Genomic DNA, 20,649 nt, shown 5'->3' with positions numbered 1-20,649 from the left:
AAAAATAACCTTGACTGACATGAATCACACTGTTGCCAAAATGGAGGTAAAGACTCACATCAATTGGCACACTGTCATACAGCCTTTTCCCAATCACTGTCTTCCCCTGGATATCAATGTCCTCTCTGTCTTCTATCGGCAGCGTCTGGATGTGCTTGCAATCCAAGTACAGAGACACAGACTTGGACTCCACACTGAGGGCAATCTTGTGCCAGTTGCGGTCAAACAGGTTGTCGACTTCAGGGTTTTTGAACACAGCCCTCACAGCATCTTTTGTAAGGCCCACAGCGTTGTACTCCACTGCCTTGTTCTCACCGTCCAGACGGATGGACACCTGACAGGTCAGAAGCACAGGGATGTGAACTGAAACATAAAGGAGCTTGTTTTCCATAGGGGGAAGTAATGAATGTACAAAAATAAATAAAATATTGGAATGAAAAAGAGAAGTCAGCGAGGTGAGCCCATTCGATGATGTAATTCTCCAAGTTGGGCCACATGCAGAGACAGGTACATTTGTCACTATTTACATTTGACTCACTCACCTGTGGAATTCCATATTTGTCAAAAATCTGCCAGAGGTACCAGTCTTCACGCCTCGAGGTTTTCCTGAATTTAAATGTGGTCACAAAGGCATATTCGTCTGGCAGCCCTTGACGAAACACATCTCTGTGGAATAAAAGTACATTATTATTACTGCTTTATTTTTCTCTTTTTAGTGGATGTGGTAAACCAACAGTTGCATTGGCTGTACAGCAGTTGAAATATTAATGTATAAGGTTAAACACAGTCCCAGTGTTTTACCTAGCAACCAGTGTGTTTGTAGCTACTCTTTCTGCTCTTCTTAGCAGTTTTACACTGACTTCTTATATTCAAACTGTTGCCTGTGTATTTATAGAAACAGCAAAATAAAATAAACTGTTCACATCTGAATTAATATTTATAAAGGAAGAACTCAGAATTCTGTAAAATTGGAAAACTGGAAAAACCTTTCAAAGAATAGGATTAGCCAGGATGCTCACTGGTTAACAATTTGGGATTGACACCTTGTTAGCCAAAATCATTCTTTCACAAATCCAGCGCTTGTTCTTCTGTTTCAAAACACCACGGTGGTAAAAATGCGCACCATGACAGTTCAAAAGGAACTTCAAAAGTCAATGGGGGATGTTACTGTAGTCAAACCTATTTTTTAGGCTCTCTATGGCTACAAGTAGCAGACAGTTAGCTTAGCATAAATACTGAAAATTGACAAGGCTAGCTTAGCCACCAAGTAACAAGTAACAAAAAAAGGTTTAAACTTCACCATAAACTGTGTTTTGGTGCTTTAGTTTAGACATTTGCGCCATCAAAGCAGAATACTAGTTAAGGTGTCTTTATTTTTAGCTTTAAGAGTTAGCTAATTTTATTTTTACTGTAGCGTCCTATATAAAAAAAACAGTGCAGACAGAAAACACTTAATGAGACAAAAACATTTGACAAATGGGGAGAAGACATCCACGTTCTCCTGGTTGGCCAATTCTGAGCCTTCAAAATGACTTCCCTTTATCCCTTTATGGATCTCAGGATGTCAGGAATAAGTCTAAAAAAGACTAAATTGGTGCCTTTAGTACTTAAGTAGATGGCTAGTGGTTGTTTATCACATTTACTGACATTTCATCTGGCTGTGTTCAGATAGCGACATATCAACTCTAACTCCATAAGGTTAATATACAGAAGATGTCATTAATATAGCTACATGGTAATGATGTTTCACATGAGATTGTGTCATAATGTATTGCAAGTTGGTCTTAGTTGTGTTTGGCTTTGAATCTCCTCATTGTTGGAGTTGTTGTGCAGGAAACATTTCCTTTTCAGCCAGAACTGAGATTTAAAAGGATGAATTTTTGGAGACTTCAAAGACTTCATTTTTGCCACTTTCATGTGCATTGACAGGGCTCAAAAACAAGCTGAACTGTTTAAAGCATAATGGGCAGGTCACTTACTCTGTGTTTTGTACTATAGGCATGGTGCCAAGGCGAACATATGAACTTTGTCCATCTTCATCTCTGGCTCCCAGAATATCTCTCACGTTGAAATACTCCATCAGGTCAAATCCTGCAGCAACACAGTAAAAAAGCCTAGTTGGACTCCACACACACATAAAAAAATCATGCCAGGCTCTCCGGTCATGAAGTTGAGTTATGGCTTTGTCAGATTTCTAGGGGGTACACTGAAGTTTAACTGGGTCAGTCCCACCACACCCTGCATCGACTGTGTTTTTGACTTTTTGATGAATTGCTGAATTAATGGACAACTGGAAAATACAGATGTTTTCTGGACCATTTAAATATTTGTTAGATTTGTTGCCAGAGTGGGGAAAAAAGCTCGTTTCCACTGGTGGTAAGGTCCTCGTGTGAGTCTGAGAGAGCGCATCTGTGTGTACATTGTTCTGCAGCGTGTGATTTGAAGTGGTGTGACCACAGACCATAGTTAGGTGGTTTAGAGAGGACACTCCCTTGTACAACAAACAAGTAGCTGTAGCTATGGCGATGCCAGTAAGACGAGCGCTTGTGCAGCACTAATGCTGCCAGTGTGTCCAGCAGCTCTCACTGAAAGCTGGTGGTTAGCCTATGTTGTGTAGTCTGAGCTCTCCGGAAAGCAGACTGCGGCACGAGTGAGTCAACAGAATGAGAACAGCCTCAACATTTTCCTGCACAGCCCTAGTTATGCAGCAAAATCTGTGTGAGACGTCTAGTGGGAATAATAACAGCAGCGCACTAATCTTTCAAAGAGGAAACCACAGCATTAAGGTGGTAATGCGAGAGTCTGGCAGAAAAGCTCAGTGGATGTCATAGGAAATAGCTTGGAAGCAGGTGGTTAAGCGCACACTTAGCCTGCCCCTGTGTCATTAGCAACAGAGCAAAAAATAACGTTAGAATCAAAAGTCTTCATGACAGATATAACTGATCTGCCATCAGCCGCACACAACAGCTGCTTTATCTGTCAGTAATTTGCCTCACATGCACCGTTAACAATTATTTTATTCACTCAGCAGTGGGTGGAGACTTTCTCTTTGCTCAAACGCATGCACAAGGAAACATTTCTCATTGTCTTTCATTCATTTGATTATGAAACAGCTTTATTAGTTAGGTTACCTTTACTGGCCACCAGATGGTGCTGTTTCTTTGCTCACTTAAAACACAAGAGTCATCAATTTTGCCTTAGCTTTCTTGTTGTTTGTTATTGTACGATCTACTGTGCAATATAAAGCGCCTTGAGGCGACTGTTGTTGTGATTTGGCACTATATAAATAAAATTTAATTAAATTGAATTGAGCGATTCAGTCGTCAGTATATTAGGTAAATGGAAAACACAGCTTCAAACACACACACACATTCTTAAGCCTGACATTTAATGTGAGTCATCTTTAATTTTCTCACCATGTTCATGCAGAAAAATCCAAAAAGGATTTGTTGCTGTGTTCTCATACCTGAGACTTTTGCCTTATTTAAACCATGGGATGGGATACTCGCAAAATCCCCCCCAGTCTCAGTTGGGTTATTTTTAAAAAGTCTTCTGAGATACGTGTGATGTAAAAGGGCTCACCTTCCTTTGCTATCTGAAAGAAAACACTTTGAGTAGTTGACAACTTAACGAGTAAAAACGTAAACCTTTGCTGTACAAGAGCGATGTTTGCTGGTTATCAGTTGCTCGAGGAAGCCACGCAGCTGTGAGTTACACTGGCCTCGATTCTCCCTGTCACTGTGCTTGCATCGTGCACACCATGCTGTTTCTGTGGCTCTTTGGGGCCAAATCTGAGCACAAAGCTGTAATTTGAACTGGCAGCAGATAGCGTATAATCAACCCAAAAAGTTATTTTGGACAGCCAAAAACGACCACTGGGGTGATCTGCGGCAAAAGCCAGATGAGTTCACTGACTGGGAAAGGCGAGCGCATACACACAGCATTCTTTTGATGGGAGCAGATGGCAACATTTGTACAGTAGATAGTGAGCGCCGAGCCACGGAGATGCTCCGCAGCCTCTTGTGTGTGCTCGGTACCCCGAGGGGGTCTGACTAGACAGCCCGTGATAAATACAAGTCTCATTCAAACCGCAGGTCTCTTGGCTGTCAAATCATAATAAGTGGCAAATAGTCTTGACATTTAGCAAAGAGAACTGCACTCCCTGTGCACCAGCAAAGAGGCATTTGTTGTGTAATTATAAGAAGGACCTGCAGGAGTAGCAATGATAAACACCGTGTGTCTGTATGAAGAGAAAATCTCGGTGTGCTTACCCGCAAACTGAAAAAAAGTACTTTGCTCAAGCAAGTTTGACATTGTACATCTTAAAGTTAGCTGCATTTACAGAGCGACTGCAGCTTGGAAATCCCCAGACATCTTTATCATGTCAGAGCGTCAGACCTCAGACCGCTGTGTGATAACATTTCGCCCCAAGTGGGGCCCACAGCAGGTTTTTGCTCGTAGAAAAGACCTGATTGTGACACAACTGTCTGTGTTAGATTCAAGGTAGAGAAAATAAATCAATAAGCACCCCTGTGCTGTATCTACTGGTGCTAAAGTGAAATAAAAACTGAACATTTTCATTGAGCTGCCTTTGCTTCCAGACAACACTATGGGAACAGTTAAAGTATAGAACATGAGTAATTATGATGGAATTTAAAATTATGATAGTGTTTAGCTGTAACTAAATGTAAAGCAAATATAAATCAATGCAGTGTGGAGTGTATTCATGGCCTGTTCCACAGTATTCTATAGTCTGGGTACAAGAGAAGTATTTCCCATAGAGTTTTCCACTGGAACAAGATCTGACAAACAAATCTTTGGTCAGAGGATTTATTCCAGTACGAGTGCTTAGCGCATCTGACAAAGTGATACATCTGCTTAAGAAAGTATCAGTGGCTTTCAGTGATTTATCAAAAGTTTGTTCTAATTTCTTTTGCGGCTGAGAGAAAAAGCCAAACCACATAATTAGCACTCGCCCAGTGACGAGGATGTGATAATGTGTCCTGACAGCAGAAAGTGACGCTGTGTCTAATCATGAAAACACTCTTTCAGTCAAAAAGTCAGCGTAACTTTTTAGCAACTCTAAGAGGATGCATCAGGGATAAAGCTTTCTCAAAGGGTTCTGTACTTTAGTCCAATATATACTCTTAAAACCTGACTACAGTATGAGGGGAAATACTGTTCATTTAGCAAAACCGAAATACAATAAACAAATATGCACTGAAGTATTTAAGTTCAGTTTTACTAGCTCGTAATATTTCACAGAAGATCTCTCAAATAATTGTGAGAAATTAACCGATGATTATAAGATTATGTGGTTAAAGTACAGAGTAATCAGGCAGGAATTACATGCCACTGCCATTCGCTGGTGCATCCAGTAGTGGATAGTTAACAGCTAAACCATAGTTTTTCTCACCAGGAAATAAATGTAGTCTAAAAAGTAGACTTCACATCATAGCTCAGTGTGCAACTCCATATTGATGTTGCACTTAATCACTGAATGTGAGAGCTGTGGATGCCAGCAGACTGACAATCTATATGGATGCTACAGAAAAACAGCTCCATGTTGGGACGTCTGCAAACACTCGCCTGATGAATTTACAGGTTCAGTAACTCATTTCATTGAAATTTGAAATCAAATTGAATTTTAAAAGATTTAATATTTTGGACTGTTTCAAATTTAGGATTATCCTGTGCATGTTAATTGTAAATCACAAGTTATTAGCTAATGAGACGTTCCTCATCTCATCTGAATTTTGTTAGTTTGTTGCTTTTTTATTAAACTAAAAAATACATCTGGGAACTTTTAAAAGTCTGTTGTTGACAATTATCTACAACTTTACTACTATTTAAAGTCCTATTCATCACATTAAATCAAGGAGCACTAATGACCCTGTCTCTCAGTAATTGACTTACGCATTCCATCAGTGGTTTAAAGCTGTTTTGGAAGCAAAAGGAAATATAGATACTGCACATGACCCTCGAGCTCACAGGCCTCTTGTAGAAGACCCGAGTTTGAAGGATAAAGACGAGCGAGAGGGGAATTTAAAAAAAGTGGGCTGTTATGTTAAATAGTAATCATTGTCATCCATCTTTGATTTGCAGATGTTGCATCAACAAACACAAGTCTTAAACTTAGCCAGTTATTTTTTGTCCAAAACAGATATATTTGGTTTTGTTTTTTTATTTCATTTCATTAATGTTGTTATATTTGAATTCATTGCCAGCTGGTGTCTTTCTGTTTCAAGTTTCCATGTTATGTCTGTGTGGTTTTCCTCCCACATGTCTAAGGACATGCAGTTTTGATAAACTGTCCTTAAGAAGTAACGTGTTTTTGGCTGTCATTCAGCAGCCTCTTCAGGGTGTACGCAGTGAGGTCCAGTAGAGTTGTGATGCTGACCAAAAGATATACAAAAAAGATGGAAGGATGTCCGGGTTTTAAGTAATTTTTTTTTTAAGAAATCAAAGTCTGTCTTTCCTGAATAAATCAACAGAGGACCCTGTGCCAGCCAAGTATGTTAAGAGGGAACATTTCTAAAAACATAGCTTTTCGGTGCTCTTACATCTCTTTTTCCTTGAACCTGGACTTAGCACGAGTCCAAACACTCATGCCTGTGCATCTGTTTTTTCTCTTACTGTGATGGATGTGGGTGGGAGACACAGACAGGAACTGAGATTTCCCAGAACACACTGTTATAACTGGTGGGTAAATGGTTTTCAAGACCTCAGAGAAGAACCTTTAACACAGCAGCGTGGAATGTGTGGAATAAAAACATCTAATGATGGAGCGCTACATGCTAGTGAAACAGCAGCTTCACTGCTAATCTTAAAAAGAGCAGCGCCTTGTCTTGACTCTTGTTTGTGACTTCCATAGCCTGGATTTCAATAGTGAAGCTGCAATAACAAACACTGAGTGTACTGAGAGGTCACGTCTTTCTACAGATAAAGTGGTGGCGCCTCAAGTGGTCATCTGAAAGGTTTGAGTTTGATGCAGATGAAATGGATAAACTCTTCAGAACTGTTATCTCCCAGAAAAGGATGGTGACCTCGCTTCAGATAAAGCTGAGGAGTCTATCCTAGATAGAAAAGTAAGTTCAAGTATCTTGGAGCAAGAGATCAACGCACCAGCAGGTCAACCATACTGGTAAAGAGAGCCGAACCATGAGGTGAAGCTCTGAATTGGCCCACTGTCAAATTTGATTTTGAAAAAGACGAGTGTTTTGTTTTCACAAGTATATTTAGAGAGCTGCCAGCAGCCTCCTGGTCATGAATTAAACTACTTCACTTTATATTCTCATGGAAAGAGAGAGAAACTGTGTGTGAGAACAAACTCTTAGCATGCAATAAATGTTTTTGGAAAATGTAGGAAATGCTTTCAGAAATAAAGACCTGACCTTGTGGTTGACACGTATTGCAAGTGCTGCATGTTGCTGTTAGGAAAGCAGCAGTTTGCACATACCTGGAACCTCTTCAAGACCATAACTGGTGCTGCCGGGCTTAAACCGATCAGGTTGAACCTTCATATTTGGACACAGCACATCTGAGGAGAAAGCAAAAATAATTCAGTTAGACACGCTCGTGCTCTTATTGGACCATGGGGAGAAAGATATGGTAACCCTGTATCTTCCTGTTCAAAATCGAATCACATGTTACTGTTTTATTAGACGAAGCAATCAGCGGGAAACGTTCTGAGGGGTCAGACGTGAGAGATGTGAAGTGGCATATTGTTAAAGGAAGCAGTCGGATCATTGAAAGACATCTGCGATGAGGGGAGCACCAGCGCAGACAGTTCTGCCGTTTGATATCTGGGGATGGGAAGCGTGTGGATGGCCGAGTGACGACTGAGATGGCTTTTATAGTAGGTGGGGTGACAGTGTTATATTTCCACACACGCGCAGCTCAGTGATGACAGCAAGAAAGGCAAACCCTTCAGGTTGGCAGGAGAGACATTTTCTGTGTCAGGATGCCAGCTTCTGTGAAGGGTGCTGTCTAGTTCCATATATGTAAACGTTTGCTTAATGTGACCGGCAGTTTCTGAGGATCTCTTCACTCCTGGTTAATCCATGGATACAGATAACCCTCATTCATATTGATTTTGCTGGTTCGCGTGAGTTTACGTTTGTTTTTCATTTGTTTGTTTTTTACTAAACTGTGTCATAAAGCACACGCACTAATAATCACATGTGAGCGTGCTGACACACTAAAGAAATGTGAACACGGCAAACTTTATCCCAGCCAAATGTTAATATGTCAACAAGGCTTCACTGCCTTCCCATAAACGCTGGGTGGAGGACATAATGACACACCTCAAAATAGAACAACTCAGGTACAGAATTCAGGGCTCACTTAAGTTCATGAAGAGCTGGTGGCTATTTCTTATTGTGCTGGAATAACGTCTGTTAACTTAATGTTGATTTGTTTTATCATTTTAATTGTTGATTTTTTATTTCTCATTGTACTATAGTGTATGCAGCTGGATGTCTGGCTATTCACAGAACATACAAGTACTCAAAAAACAAAAAGAATCAGTGCAAATATTCAAATACAGTCCTGTGCAAAAGTCTCACTCCACCATCATTTATTCTTTATATTTTTATTCCAAGAACTTTTAAAGCTGTCTTGAGCCATAGTTTCTGGAGGACTTTGAAAGTTTTCCATCATACATCGGTTGCTTTATTACTAATTTTCATTTTTAGTCCAGTCTTTGAGTCTTTTTTTATCGTTTTCAAAGGAGTTTGTTTGTTTGCTTTTTGTTAATTAAGCCAACTAACCCTCACCTATGAATCATTCAAACATTAAAGTAGTGCTGTGTCTAGACAAAAAAAGCCAAATGTGACACAGTTTAACAAGCATAAAATACTACTTTCACACCATTAATGTGATTCCCAAAGAGCTATTTGATGGAAATTTTAGCATTACACTGATAGTGTAATGCTAAAAGAATTTAACAATACCAGTGATGGAGGCCTCTTTATGTGGATTGTACGAGCATTTATTAACATCACTGACTAGGATCACGGCTAAGCATGATAAGGGGGAACCATGAAACATTTTAAAAGTAGACAGAGGGTGTGTCAACAGCACCAGTGATAGTGCATATGCTTGCTAGCATGCTAGCAGTGCACTTATAATTGAAGACTAACCATATATTGCATATGTGTTGTGGTAGCTCTTAGGCTTTATGCATTAAACGATTGTTTACAGGCAAATGTTCACAAAATGCAGTTGTTAGTGTGACCATCATTGCAAAACATTGTAAACATTATATACCACACAAGTGGGTACATAGAATCTGTTAACAGAAATATCACGCTCATTTTAAACTGACGTTAGCATTTGGCTCAAAATAATGCAATGCTATGCATTGTACCGCCTCAGAGCTGCTAGCATAGTTGTAAACTTAGACATGCAGACTTGCCTTTTTATGGTGGTTCTTTTGCTCTAAGTGCCATGATAAACTTTCCACTCTGTTGATTGCTGAAATTAAACCGCATTTTTATCAAGACAAATCTGTATCCTCCACTCTTTGAAACTCACCCTGATGGGCTCCCTTGTGTTAACTTTCAGTCAACAGCAGCAGATCCAAATCATGTTACCCTTTGGAATCACTATATCATGAAACCTGTTATTATGTCATTGATTTGTCTAACCCTGAATGCTATCCTGAATATATTATCTGACAAGTGAGACACTCCAAATTCCCTATTATTTGCTAAAAATCCCATTTGTTTTCCAATTCACAGCTGTAAAAATCTTCACTGCAGAAAGGCTTTTAACCTGTAGCACTGATTATGAGCGCCTGTCAGCTCTTGAATACTTTATCATGCCCCAAGTAGTAGAATTATTTCAGTTTCTTGTGCATTGTTTTTAATTTGGGCTTGACATTTTTCATTGGGAGCAAAGCTGGAGGAGACTGTTTTTTGCTTGTGTCTGCTTGTGCCTTAATTTAAAAAACAAAATTTTTAGACGTTAGATAGGACCTTTGGCTTATACTGTTCATAAAGCCAAATTCAGCCAAAAATGACCATTCTATAAAATATATATAAGCACATCACTCATTTTTTTTAAAGACAGTGATGACACTTGAGCATGCTAAATACTTGAGCTACCCTCAGATTTGTGGCCCTAAGGCTATAATTTGGCTGTGAGTTAAAGTGGAAGCAGTGTAAAACTTGCCTTTGGGAATGAATCTCTGATACAGAAGTATCATCAAAAATGTATGCATTGCATGTGGCATCTGTTTTCAGCCATAAACTGGTAAATTATTCATTTTTGCTATTAGCTGTGTTTCCTGTCACTATTATAGCTTGTGAATTTTTAAACACCATCTGGGTGCCCCTTGTCTGTTATGTGGAGAACGGGCATGTAAGGTCAAATATGCAATCTTAGGGTTTTTGTGTTCTTAGGTGAGGCCACACATGCTCTGTCGAATCAGTGTAGCACAGAATAAATAGTGTCCATTTTTAAAACTATAGATTAAAAGGTGAAAACATGGACATTTGAGCCACTGTAGCTGACCCACTTGAAACATTCGAGCTATAATTTTCTTGGTGAAAATAACTCACATCGCTCAGGCAGCCAGTTTTGCTGACCACTGATGTACTTGGAGGCTCACCCGTGGTGATTTTAGAGATTATAGAAAGAAAACACTGAAACTTTTTTTACCTGACTGAATTTAGCCTTTGGCTTGCTGAAGTTGATAAAGTATGGTTTAAAAATACAATCTTATCGGGTGCCTTGTTCAAAACCTATGAGTCAAGAGTCAGAGGTTACTGGCTTTAAGACAAAACTACAAGCTGCCTTTAAAGCACAAGGGGTATGTAACTTTGTAACATGATACCCCCTCAAAAAAGAATGAAGGCATTTTAGTCTTACTCATCACATTCTTGACAGGAATCACTGCTTTTGCCTGACAAGTTAGCACCAGGTTAAAATAAAAGTTGAGGGTTTGTCATTGCTCATCCTTAAGCAAACCATGTAATCATGTCATTTCCATTTTAGTATTTCTTGTTCGTGGTTAAGACTCATGGCATCCCTTTCTTTCCAGTCTGGCTAATTTTAGGCAGGAATTTTAAGCGTTGGCGCGGGAAGCATCCATCATCCCCATAAAAATGCTAGCAAACGGATGGGTCCCTGCTTCGCTACAAAGCTAAAAAAGTTGTTAAGATAGAATATTATAAGTCTATTTTAACTGATTAAGTTAGCAGTGTAAACTGTTTTGTGTCCATGTTGAAACATTTTCTCAACACACCAGTGGAGAAAGCATTGAGGTTAACACTAAGACAAGCTTTTTTACTGCTAAATGCCTCTGCAGTATAGCAGCAGTCGAAAAGGCAGCTGTACCACAGATATGTCTTGGTCGGGAAACTGTCATTTATGAGCTAATTTTTGCAACAGCTTCATATTCAGTCACAAGAAGTCGGGATAGCTCAGTGTGCATGTGCATCTCTGTGTGGTCGGGGTGGGGTTTTGTGGTTAGGGTCTTTCCTCTTTTCACAGTGGTTAAAAGGTTAAAATAAGAGTCAGTTTGATGAAGTGCATATTGCAACTGAGGCAGGCTGTTCAAAGTATAACTTCAAAAAGAAGCCATGCGGCATGCAGTGTGAGTGTTTTGTTGGCAGTGGTCCCGATGGCTGACTTACTCTCACACAGCCTCCTCCTCAGCCTGTCCCTGATCTTGTCAATGGCATTGAAGTCTGTAACGTGGAAAACATGGGCATTCTTTGGCTCCGCTGCAATCTCTTCCAGCTCCTCCTTCAGAGCCTCCCCTATGCCCACAGCAAACATCCTGATGTCCGCTTTGGCAGCTTTCTTGGACGGCTCCAAAACATAATCCTGGCTTCGGCCATCTGTGAGAAGAATGGCTACCTTCTGAATGCCTCTGGCGACCGGCCTCGCTCCATTCTGCACTGTGAAGATGTTGCTGGTTGTGTAGTTGATAGCATCCCCAGTCATTGTATTTCCCCCCAGGTAGCGTATGTTGCTTGCAGCTCGCTTCACATCTTCCAGGGTCTTGTGTTGCCCTAGGTTGAACTCAGTGGTTGGTCTGTCACTGTAGCGAACCACGGCTACCCTTGTCTTGTCAGGTGCTACATCAAAAGACTCCACCAGGTTAGACACCCATTGCCTAATCTTCTCAAAGTTCTCCTTTCCAACACTGGATGAGGTATCCAGGATAAAAGCCAAGTCATAGTGGACGTTTTTACAACCTAGAGAAGGCAGATGCAGCAAGGATTTTAACACATACAGTAAATGTTCTAAGGCTGCTATTACAACAGAAATTCTAATCCTAATGGTCTTACCTGCTCTTTGTGCTTCCACCTTCTCACTGGAAAGAGTCAAGGCCAGGATGACCAAGACCAGGGTGATCCTAAATCCCAGTCTTAATTCCATCTCAGCCTTGGCTTCAGTCTGTTTTGTTTAGCTTATTATAATCATCAAGTTGTTCAGTCTGTGGAGAGATAAATAAAATCATAATTCAGTTCAATTCTATTCAATTTAATTAAAAATATTTATATATTTCTATTTATTGCATTTATATTTATATTGCATCTTGCCTATTTGAGAAGTGTTTGAATTGATCTGTGAAATGTATAGTTTCTGAAAAGTGGCCAATTGACACTAGCTGAAAAAAACAAAATCTACCCTAACTCCAGATGGGTCAGGTAGAAATCCCTCTGAACGCTAGACCTATGCAATCAAAAAATGGGATTTACCGTATTTTTCGGGCCGTAAGGCGCACCAGATTATAAAGCGCATTAAGTAAAACAAAGCAGTCAGATAAGTCAACTTGCTTCCTCCACTTCCGTACCATTGATTCATTGATGTTGAATTCTATCACAGCTGCTCTATCCCCATGTTGTTGCAGTATGTTAACAATTAACCTCATATTGTGGATGGATTATCTCAATTGTTCTCCTGACTGAATCTTGGCCATGCAATTGCATTTGTCCCTAACAATCGGGAACTCTCACGTTAATCTTTATCGAGTGGAGAAAAGTTAGCGTTCATGCTCCAGCTTCACTGTGTTTGTTATGTTAACATAGCTGTGTCGCTAGCGATCACGTACCACATTATTATATACCAGCTAGCCTAACTTCAGTAACCCTACAAACATCACTGCTGTTTAGTTTTCTGTCTTCATTTATGTTGGAAGTGATAGCAGAGCTGTACGTTTTAATTTTTTCACAAATCTCTCAGTCAGAACATGCTATATCCTGTTTAGGTGGAAACTAGCAAGCTAACTTCCGGCTAACTTCTAACTCCGTCAGAATTTGATATATTATGTTTTAATGGATGCCTGGATGTTAAACCTTTTGTTACACCTGGTAAAGCAGCAACATTGACCATTTTATTAAAGATGATTTGACTTTGTGACTTGAAGCAGACGGAGTTTTGGAATAGTCCGCGAGGCTCCTGACTACAGTAGCCGTAATGCTGCGACAATCCATCAAGCGGTGTGGCTTTTTATCTTCGCAAAGTCATATTAAAACATTTTTTAACAGATTTTTGAGTGCCACGTACCTCATAAAATCGGTTTGAGGTCAGTAAGCACAACCAGAATTCAAGGCGCACCGGATTATAAGGCGCACTATTGATTTTTGAGAAAATTAAAGGATTTTAAGTGCGCCTTAAAGTGTGGAAAATACGGTATTTTCTTTACAAACAAGTCTTTACAATCATTTAACAAAGAAGGCAATTGTTAGCGTTCCAATAGCTACAATTTAAACTGCATTAGACACCTTATATGTGTCAAAGAAAAAGAAAAATCTCATCTCCACTATGGTCCAGTATTTTACTGTCTCCGCTTTGGTATGAAAGCTGGAAGGAAATGTCGTTCATTCTTAGGACATGATAATTGAAACCTAAGACTAAAATACACACTTTTTTGTTTTATAGCAGCAGTGAATACTTCATCCAGAGAAAAACTGGACTTGGTAAAGAGTGTTGGAATTTGCTGCATATATATCAACTCCAACCACATAAGGACAACGTCAGGTCTGTGATGTTTTCTGATGATAAACTGCAAAAGTTAACCAAAGTAATTTCTTACTCTTTAAAACATGCATTTAAACACACATCTAACTGCTAGAGTGCCATTTTTACAGGTTTGATCATGTTGTAGAAGACATCAGTCTGCCTCTGTTTGAATCATTTTTATGCTGTTGTCTCTGGGTGGCACTGAGAGGAGCCTGTCTTTTAAACAAAATACTATTCTTGATCTTATTTTACACAAGTGGTTGTGTTGCCTGCTATTAAGATTGATGTGTGGCTGACTGTAGCCATAACACAGGCTCATCCTGATCTCATTGCAGGGGGTTTGTGGGGGAAGTTGAGGAAAGTCTGAGTAATGCACAGCTTGGAAAGCAATAATATAAACCATCTTTTACTGTTGGGATATTTTCACTCAATTGTGCTTTTAATGTATGTTTTCCAGAAAGAAAAAGATACATTTTTGGTGGTGGATAGTAACTTTTAACTTCCAGAAATAAAGCAGTGCTGTGTAGTTTTCCTATAACGGAAGGAGCAGGTAATTCACCTTTTACATTCCTAACAGTCATTAGAAAACTTGATATTGATATATATATTTTTTTAAAAAGAAGCTTAAAACACATTATTTTAGAAGGTTTTGTGTCTCAACAATCTGGAGAAGTGTTGGCAACAAATAAACATCTCTGGGGTTGAAAAGTTCAGCCAAAATGTCAAACACTTTAGTTGATCCATCAGGTAGCCATCAGTGAGTCAACATAGAGTCCCATGTTGAAATGCCCAACTTCAGTGAAGAAATTAACATGTTTGGTTCAAACAAAAAACAAACAAAAAAAAAACCATCATCTTTTGGGCATTTTGGATAGTTTGTCCCTTCATAAAAACTACAGAGGTTGTTGAACTGAACCAAACCTCTGGCTGCTTGTGATGATTTTGCATCACAAATCCAAGAAATAACTTCAGTTTATGTGGGTAAATATCAGTTTGTTACTGTACGTAGCACTGATTAACAGGTATCTGCATCTATGTGTTGCATCTGTACATGCCCTAAAATGCATGCAACTTATCAGTCCAGTCACATCTCTGAATAAAATAATTTGTTACGCAAAAAAAAAAAACTCAGTTAAAATGGTAATGTTGAGGCTTCAAGATGCACGCAAACAGTGGCTATGCCCACTCTGTGGTGGGTGCTGGACTTCACTGAGCACATTAAAACATTAGGATTGCTTATGTTATAAGGTAGACCTTAGTCACATACTGCCACTCAGTGATAGTTTCAAAAAAGTGTGATGCAAACTGGAAACAAAGACTATTCGGCTGCTAAATAAAAGTTGTTTCTTACAAATGAAATTTTACTTTGAAGGCAAACATTCTCTGTAGCCAGGTTGTGTAAGACTTGTCACAGTTTCACAAGTATTTGCAGACAGGTCAGCATTTTCTATACAAACTACAGTGATCCTAGCAATCTGCCAGCAGCCAACGAACTTGCAATGAGGTTTTCGGTTCAACCTTGTATAAATCTTTTGAACCAGTTTCACTTAGTGATGCCAAGCACCTTCCTGCAGCCACTCATCAACTGCTAGGGAATACACTTTTTTCCTAGTGACCAGGCGATCACCAACTGATCTGGCCTTGGCAACTTTCATGAAGGAATGAATGGGAGGAAAGTTAACCGTAATATCCTTCGAGCAGGTAGGTAAATTTTGTATCATCTAAATAAAGCTAGGCTATCTGTTTCCAGTTGTTATGCTAGGCAGAGCTAGTCACCTCCAAGCTGTCAATCTGTTGATTCAGTTCTTGGCATGAAAACCTGACAACCGGTGTTGTCCAAAATGTCAAGCTAATCATTTACTCGGATTAGCTAGACTTTTTAGGACTATAGTGGAGAATGAAGTATAATGAAAGAGCATTAAGTAAACGTAACTACAGCAAATGTAAGAATATATTATTTTAAATTACAAAATGATCTAAACAGAAAGTCAGGAAATATTGTGGTGGGACTCGACAGCCTGTTGACTGTGCTTTAGCTTCTATGTAGTCTGTGACATAGAAAGTTCACTGTGGGTTGTACAAACTTCTTTAGCGTATGGTATTGCCCTTATCTGATTCTCCACTGGGCTATTTCTGCTACTTGGTTTCAATGTTGCTATTAATGAATAAAACAGGCACTTTAGCTAAATTACTGTAATTGGTCCAATTAGTGTGCATTTAACATCTAAGAAATTCAGCCCAAAGAGCAATGAAAAAAAACTACAAAAAATCTCAGCTGCTCAGCTGAATGACATTTAGTTTCAAGCTCCTAATCGTCATTACTCTGTATGTCAAACAGATTATAATTTATCGTTCTTTCATCACTTATTATATAAAACGTGGAGCTGAATTAATCTGCAGTTTTACGTAGCTACAGTATCTGACGTGTAGCTAAAAACAGGATATCAACATCCCAACCTGGGACCAGATTCCTTACAAACAGCACGTCTGTATCACCAGGCCTGTTTCCACTTCGTCTCTTGATGGTTGACCTGGGACTGCAGTGTAGATGTCTATAACAGAAGCACCACGTTTATCATTCCCGCAATGCAAAAAACAGAGAAAGGCCTTTTTTTTATGTGCAACCAAAGGAGAGGAGGGGGAAAAAGTATGTTTTCTGATAGCAGATCTGAGCAACACATAAACACAAAAAAAGCCAATAATTCAGAACTGCTAAAGAATAAAAAAGCATTTCAGAGGCGTTTTAAGGAAGCAGAATACGCAGTAATACATGGAAGACTTCATGACTTTTTTCCCCTTACCTGGCCTGTCACTCAGTCAGTGTCGCTGGAGGTGTCTCTCTTTCTGTCTTTGCCTCCAGCGCTCACACCCTGAATCAGCACTGGGAAAGCATCATTATCACTTGATAATAATCCAAACTGTCACCCCTGCAGGCATCAGAACTCACGAAGGGATTATAATATAATCCAGGGAGACAATCCAGTGCAGAGTGTTGTTAAAAAGTGAGGTGAGCTTCAGCAACCTTGTGGATGAGTGGACAAGGTGGGAGGGAACTGAAAAGGGGGAAAGTGTAGGGTTTCACTTGGGGACGAGGCAGCTTCTACTGTTCTTGACTGGGCTGTGCTCTCACATAAAAAAGGCAAAGAGGCACAGCCAATTATAGAGCCAACTTTATGGATATTTTTGTCCTTTTTTTCCTCTCTGCCTCTCTCTCTCTCTCTGTCCTCCGTAGCTGCACCCATCTGAGGTGTTGCCCTTAAAGTAGAGGCATGGCTTCTTGGCAACCACCTCAACTGTCCAGCCGTTGCCACTGTTATAGCCACAACGGAGCCGCCCTGGGGCTGGCGGTGGGCTGGGCCTTATTGGCTTCTACCAGCAACACACTTTTAGAAAAAGGCTGTATTTAAGTTGGGGAAATGATTACAGAACACTTGTGCTTTCAGCTTTGTGTTGAATGGCTGTCCTTGCACTGGCTTATAGTAAAGCTCTGTGATCTATATGTTATGCTGTTTTTCTTGGTTTACACTCATGTCAGACCGCACACATTTCATTTAATATACATTTTTAACATATGAAATATATACTTGTATCCAAATTGATATGTCTCCTTGACTTTATGGTTTCTCATGTTTTTTTCTCCCAATTTAATGTTTTTAATGTTTTTTTTTTCTTTCCTTGGGATGTTTTAGTGCTTCCTTTTTGTGACATCCCAAGTTTCCTCAGATAGGATGAAAGATTTATTCATGTTTGAATCAGCAGAAGAAAATGGATGGATAATTGGATGGATGGGCTGTGTATAAAAGTACAGTGCAGGTGTGGGCAATTCATTTCCCCAAGGGGCCACATCAGAAATCAGGACCGCTAAGCTGAAATCAATTCTACTCAACATTAATTTTATCTCTTTATAAACTGTTACTGGTAAGAGTAGATGTTGCAATTAAGGAATGAGAAGACAAAATATTTGTGGTAAAAATGCCAACATTCTATCATATTACAGCAACATTCGCAAAAGCAGTTCTGAATAAAATGTGTATGCTTTCACAAACTTTCAAAGACTTTCAACTTTATTCAACTTGGTATTGCATTTTCACTTGAAGTTACTTCATCTTTAGTTCTTGTTCCTTCTTTAGTGAGAAAAGGTTAATCTGTGCTTGAACAAATGGATTAACGTCAATGATTGAGGTGAAAATTCAAAAGACAGTACAGCAACAGCAAGGTCTGCCTTCCATTCTGTATCTGAAAGCTCTTTGCCTTTCTTCTCACAAAACATTTAAGTCACTTCACTGAAGTCAGAGGTAAAGCCATGTGCTTAATTTGTGGAGAGCACATTGCAAAGTTTTAGAAAGGTTATGGACCTGACAACAGAAATCTGTGAGTTGTGTGTGAAGAAAGGCAAAGAGCTTTCAGATACAGAATGGAAGGCAGATCCAGCATTTGCTATACTGTCTTTTAAAATTTCACCTCAGTCAAAGTTGTACATTACAATACATTAACAAATGTATTAAACCACTTGACATAAAAACAAGAAAACACAAAGATTTTCAGAAATCTGTCGAGACTTCTTTAAAACTGAACATTATACTGTTATTTATCAGGCCAATCACATAAGTTGAAGTTTGTACACCCAAATTTGAGCCAGCACTAGTACACTTCTCTGAGAAGCCTCAAATTAATTGAGCACAGCATACAACCACTAAAAGTAACTTTGTAACATATGGAACTAGTATATAATTTTAAAAAATCTGTTTCTTTCTGTTCAAATGATACATTTGAAAATGTAGATATCAGCAATATTTCTATTTTAGCTTTATTAAATTCCTTTTGATTAAAGAGTTTTTACATGTAGTGTTGGATTAACCTTTACAGAAACATAAAAAATGTTTTTGGTAGTTACCAGTTTTGTTCATTTAGGTCAGTCTAATGAATGTGTTAAGCGCTCAATAACTATTTAACTCGTCATTTCTTATCAGTCTTATACGAGCCACTTAGCGACAATCAAACAGCCGGAAGTGGCCCGGGCAGTACAGCATCCAGAACTCGTCTCCAACCACCCAAAGCTCCCAAAAGTCACCAGATCATGTACAAATGAGAAGGTTGATGGTTCGATCTCTGGCTGCTCTAGTTTGCATGATAATGTATCATCGGACAAGATACCGAATTGCTCCTGATGCATTCATTAGGAAAAGTGCATCTGTGAAAGAGGCATGTTGAATAAAGTGATTTCACTGCTCAAATAGAGTACTATATACGAACCAGTCCACTTACCTCTCTCTGTTGGCATACCTGTCAATCAAAATGTCCACCACTACTACCATGACTTTAAGTCTCACCAGTATAGGAATGGAAGAATTACAACAACAAAATCACTCAGTACACTTGTTATGAAGCAGAAAACTCCTTAAGTTGGACATGCTGACATGGCCATTTGAAGGGATTGACTCACTTTTGGAGCCTGCCTCGAGAGGACTATGAAAGAACTACAGTTTTGTTTTTTTGTTGTTTTGTTTTTTTCATTTATCATTGGTTTCATTTTTTCAGCCCTAGAGGCTGCCACTTGGACCAAACACATTTTTTTTACCAACCATCCAATCCCATTTGATAGATAACTGTGCCTGTGCTCTGATTTGACAGACCGGTGATTCAGTGTGGGCTCCAGGCACTTGTAGAGTTATTGCTGCTGGGCCATGAGCCTTTAAATACATAAAAAGTTTCCTTCTCGTTTTTTTTTTTTAAATATGAAATCACATCAACTATTCTGAAGTTTTAGAAAGGCTTTGATTTACAGTAGTAGAAGACTGCTGTGATTCACATTTCTCTGTACAGTGATGTCTTTATCATGCGTGGTCATGCTCCTCGACAGTGACCACACAACACTGTGGTCATGCCACACGTCATGTTTCGTGCAGTTGTCTCCACATGCTTTTACGCCACCTTAGAATACAGCCAAATCTTGTGCGGCGCAGTCAAGGCACCTTAATGCTCCAAAGTCAGTATTTGAATGTCATGGACAACAACATTAGCCATTCCACTGAGCCCTATTTACAGTGTCTTTGTAGCTGAGGCAAGTGAGCACAGGCCGGGCTATGTATAGGCTCAGTGTGAAGTCTGTCGCCTTGTGTGAGAGGGCTAAAGAGTTGACCAGCATGTTTGGTGAGTGAGAGGCTGAAGGCATCATGTAGTGTTGGAGAAAGCCATCTGTCATGCAACCGACAGCCAGGCTTACTGATACAGGCTTACTCTCACAATGTGCTTCCAGTTTTTGTCTGAGAGTTAGTGGTCGAGCAGACAATCTTTAAGAATGAATTTCTCACATATTTTACCATTTTATCTTAGTGAAAGTATCATGTTCATTTGGCCTATTCAATTCAATTTTATTTATATAGCGCCAAATCACAACAAAAGTCGCCTCAAGGCGCTTCATAGATACAGAGAAAAACCCAACAATCATATGACCCCCTATGAGCAAGCACTTTGGCGACAGTGGGAAGGAAAAACTCCCTTTTAACAGGAAGAAACCTCCGGCAGAACCAGGCTCAGGGAGGGACGGGGCCATCTGCTGCGACTGGTTGGGGTGAGAGAAGGAAGACAGGATAAAAGACATGCTGTGGAAGAGAGACAGAGGTCAATAGCAGATATGATTCAATGCAGAGAGGTCTGTTAATACATAGT

General features: G+C 39.5%; 1 protein-coding gene across 1 annotated transcript in view; it reads right to left on the bottom strand.

Moving 5' to 3' along the window:
* col22a1 (collagen, type XXII, alpha 1) overlaps positions 1 to 16,969 on the bottom strand; it is a 73,485-nt gene extending 56,516 nt beyond the window's left edge. Inside the window, exons 1-8 of the mRNA XM_085446056.1 lie at positions 16,782 to 16,969; positions 16,438 to 16,532; positions 12,303 to 12,451; positions 11,643 to 12,209; positions 7,460 to 7,540; positions 1,980 to 2,091; positions 543 to 666; positions 59 to 334 (exon numbers count right to left, since the gene is read on the bottom strand). Coding sequence (XP_085302182.1) covers positions 59 to 334; positions 543 to 666; positions 1,980 to 2,091; positions 7,460 to 7,540; positions 11,643 to 12,209; positions 12,303 to 12,393 — 1,251 coding nt within the window. The 5' untranslated portion in view covers positions 12,394 to 12,451; positions 16,438 to 16,532; positions 16,782 to 16,969. The remainder of the gene's footprint in view (positions 1 to 58; positions 335 to 542; positions 667 to 1,979; positions 2,092 to 7,459; positions 7,541 to 11,642; positions 12,210 to 12,302; positions 12,452 to 16,437; positions 16,533 to 16,781) is intronic.
* Positions 16,970 to 20,649: the final 3,680 nt, after the last annotated feature.

The sequence above is a fragment of the Copadichromis virginalis genome, linkage group LG22 (assembly GCF_057382275.1).
Source record: "Copadichromis virginalis isolate Kocher_CV1m ecotype Utaka linkage group LG22, C_Virginalis_male_GT1.1, whole genome shotgun sequence".
Lineage (NCBI taxonomy): Eukaryota > Metazoa > Chordata > Actinopteri > Cichliformes > Cichlidae > Copadichromis > Copadichromis virginalis.
Note: the sequence above shows the minus strand (reverse complement) of the source record. Positions and strands in the feature narration are given on the sequence as shown.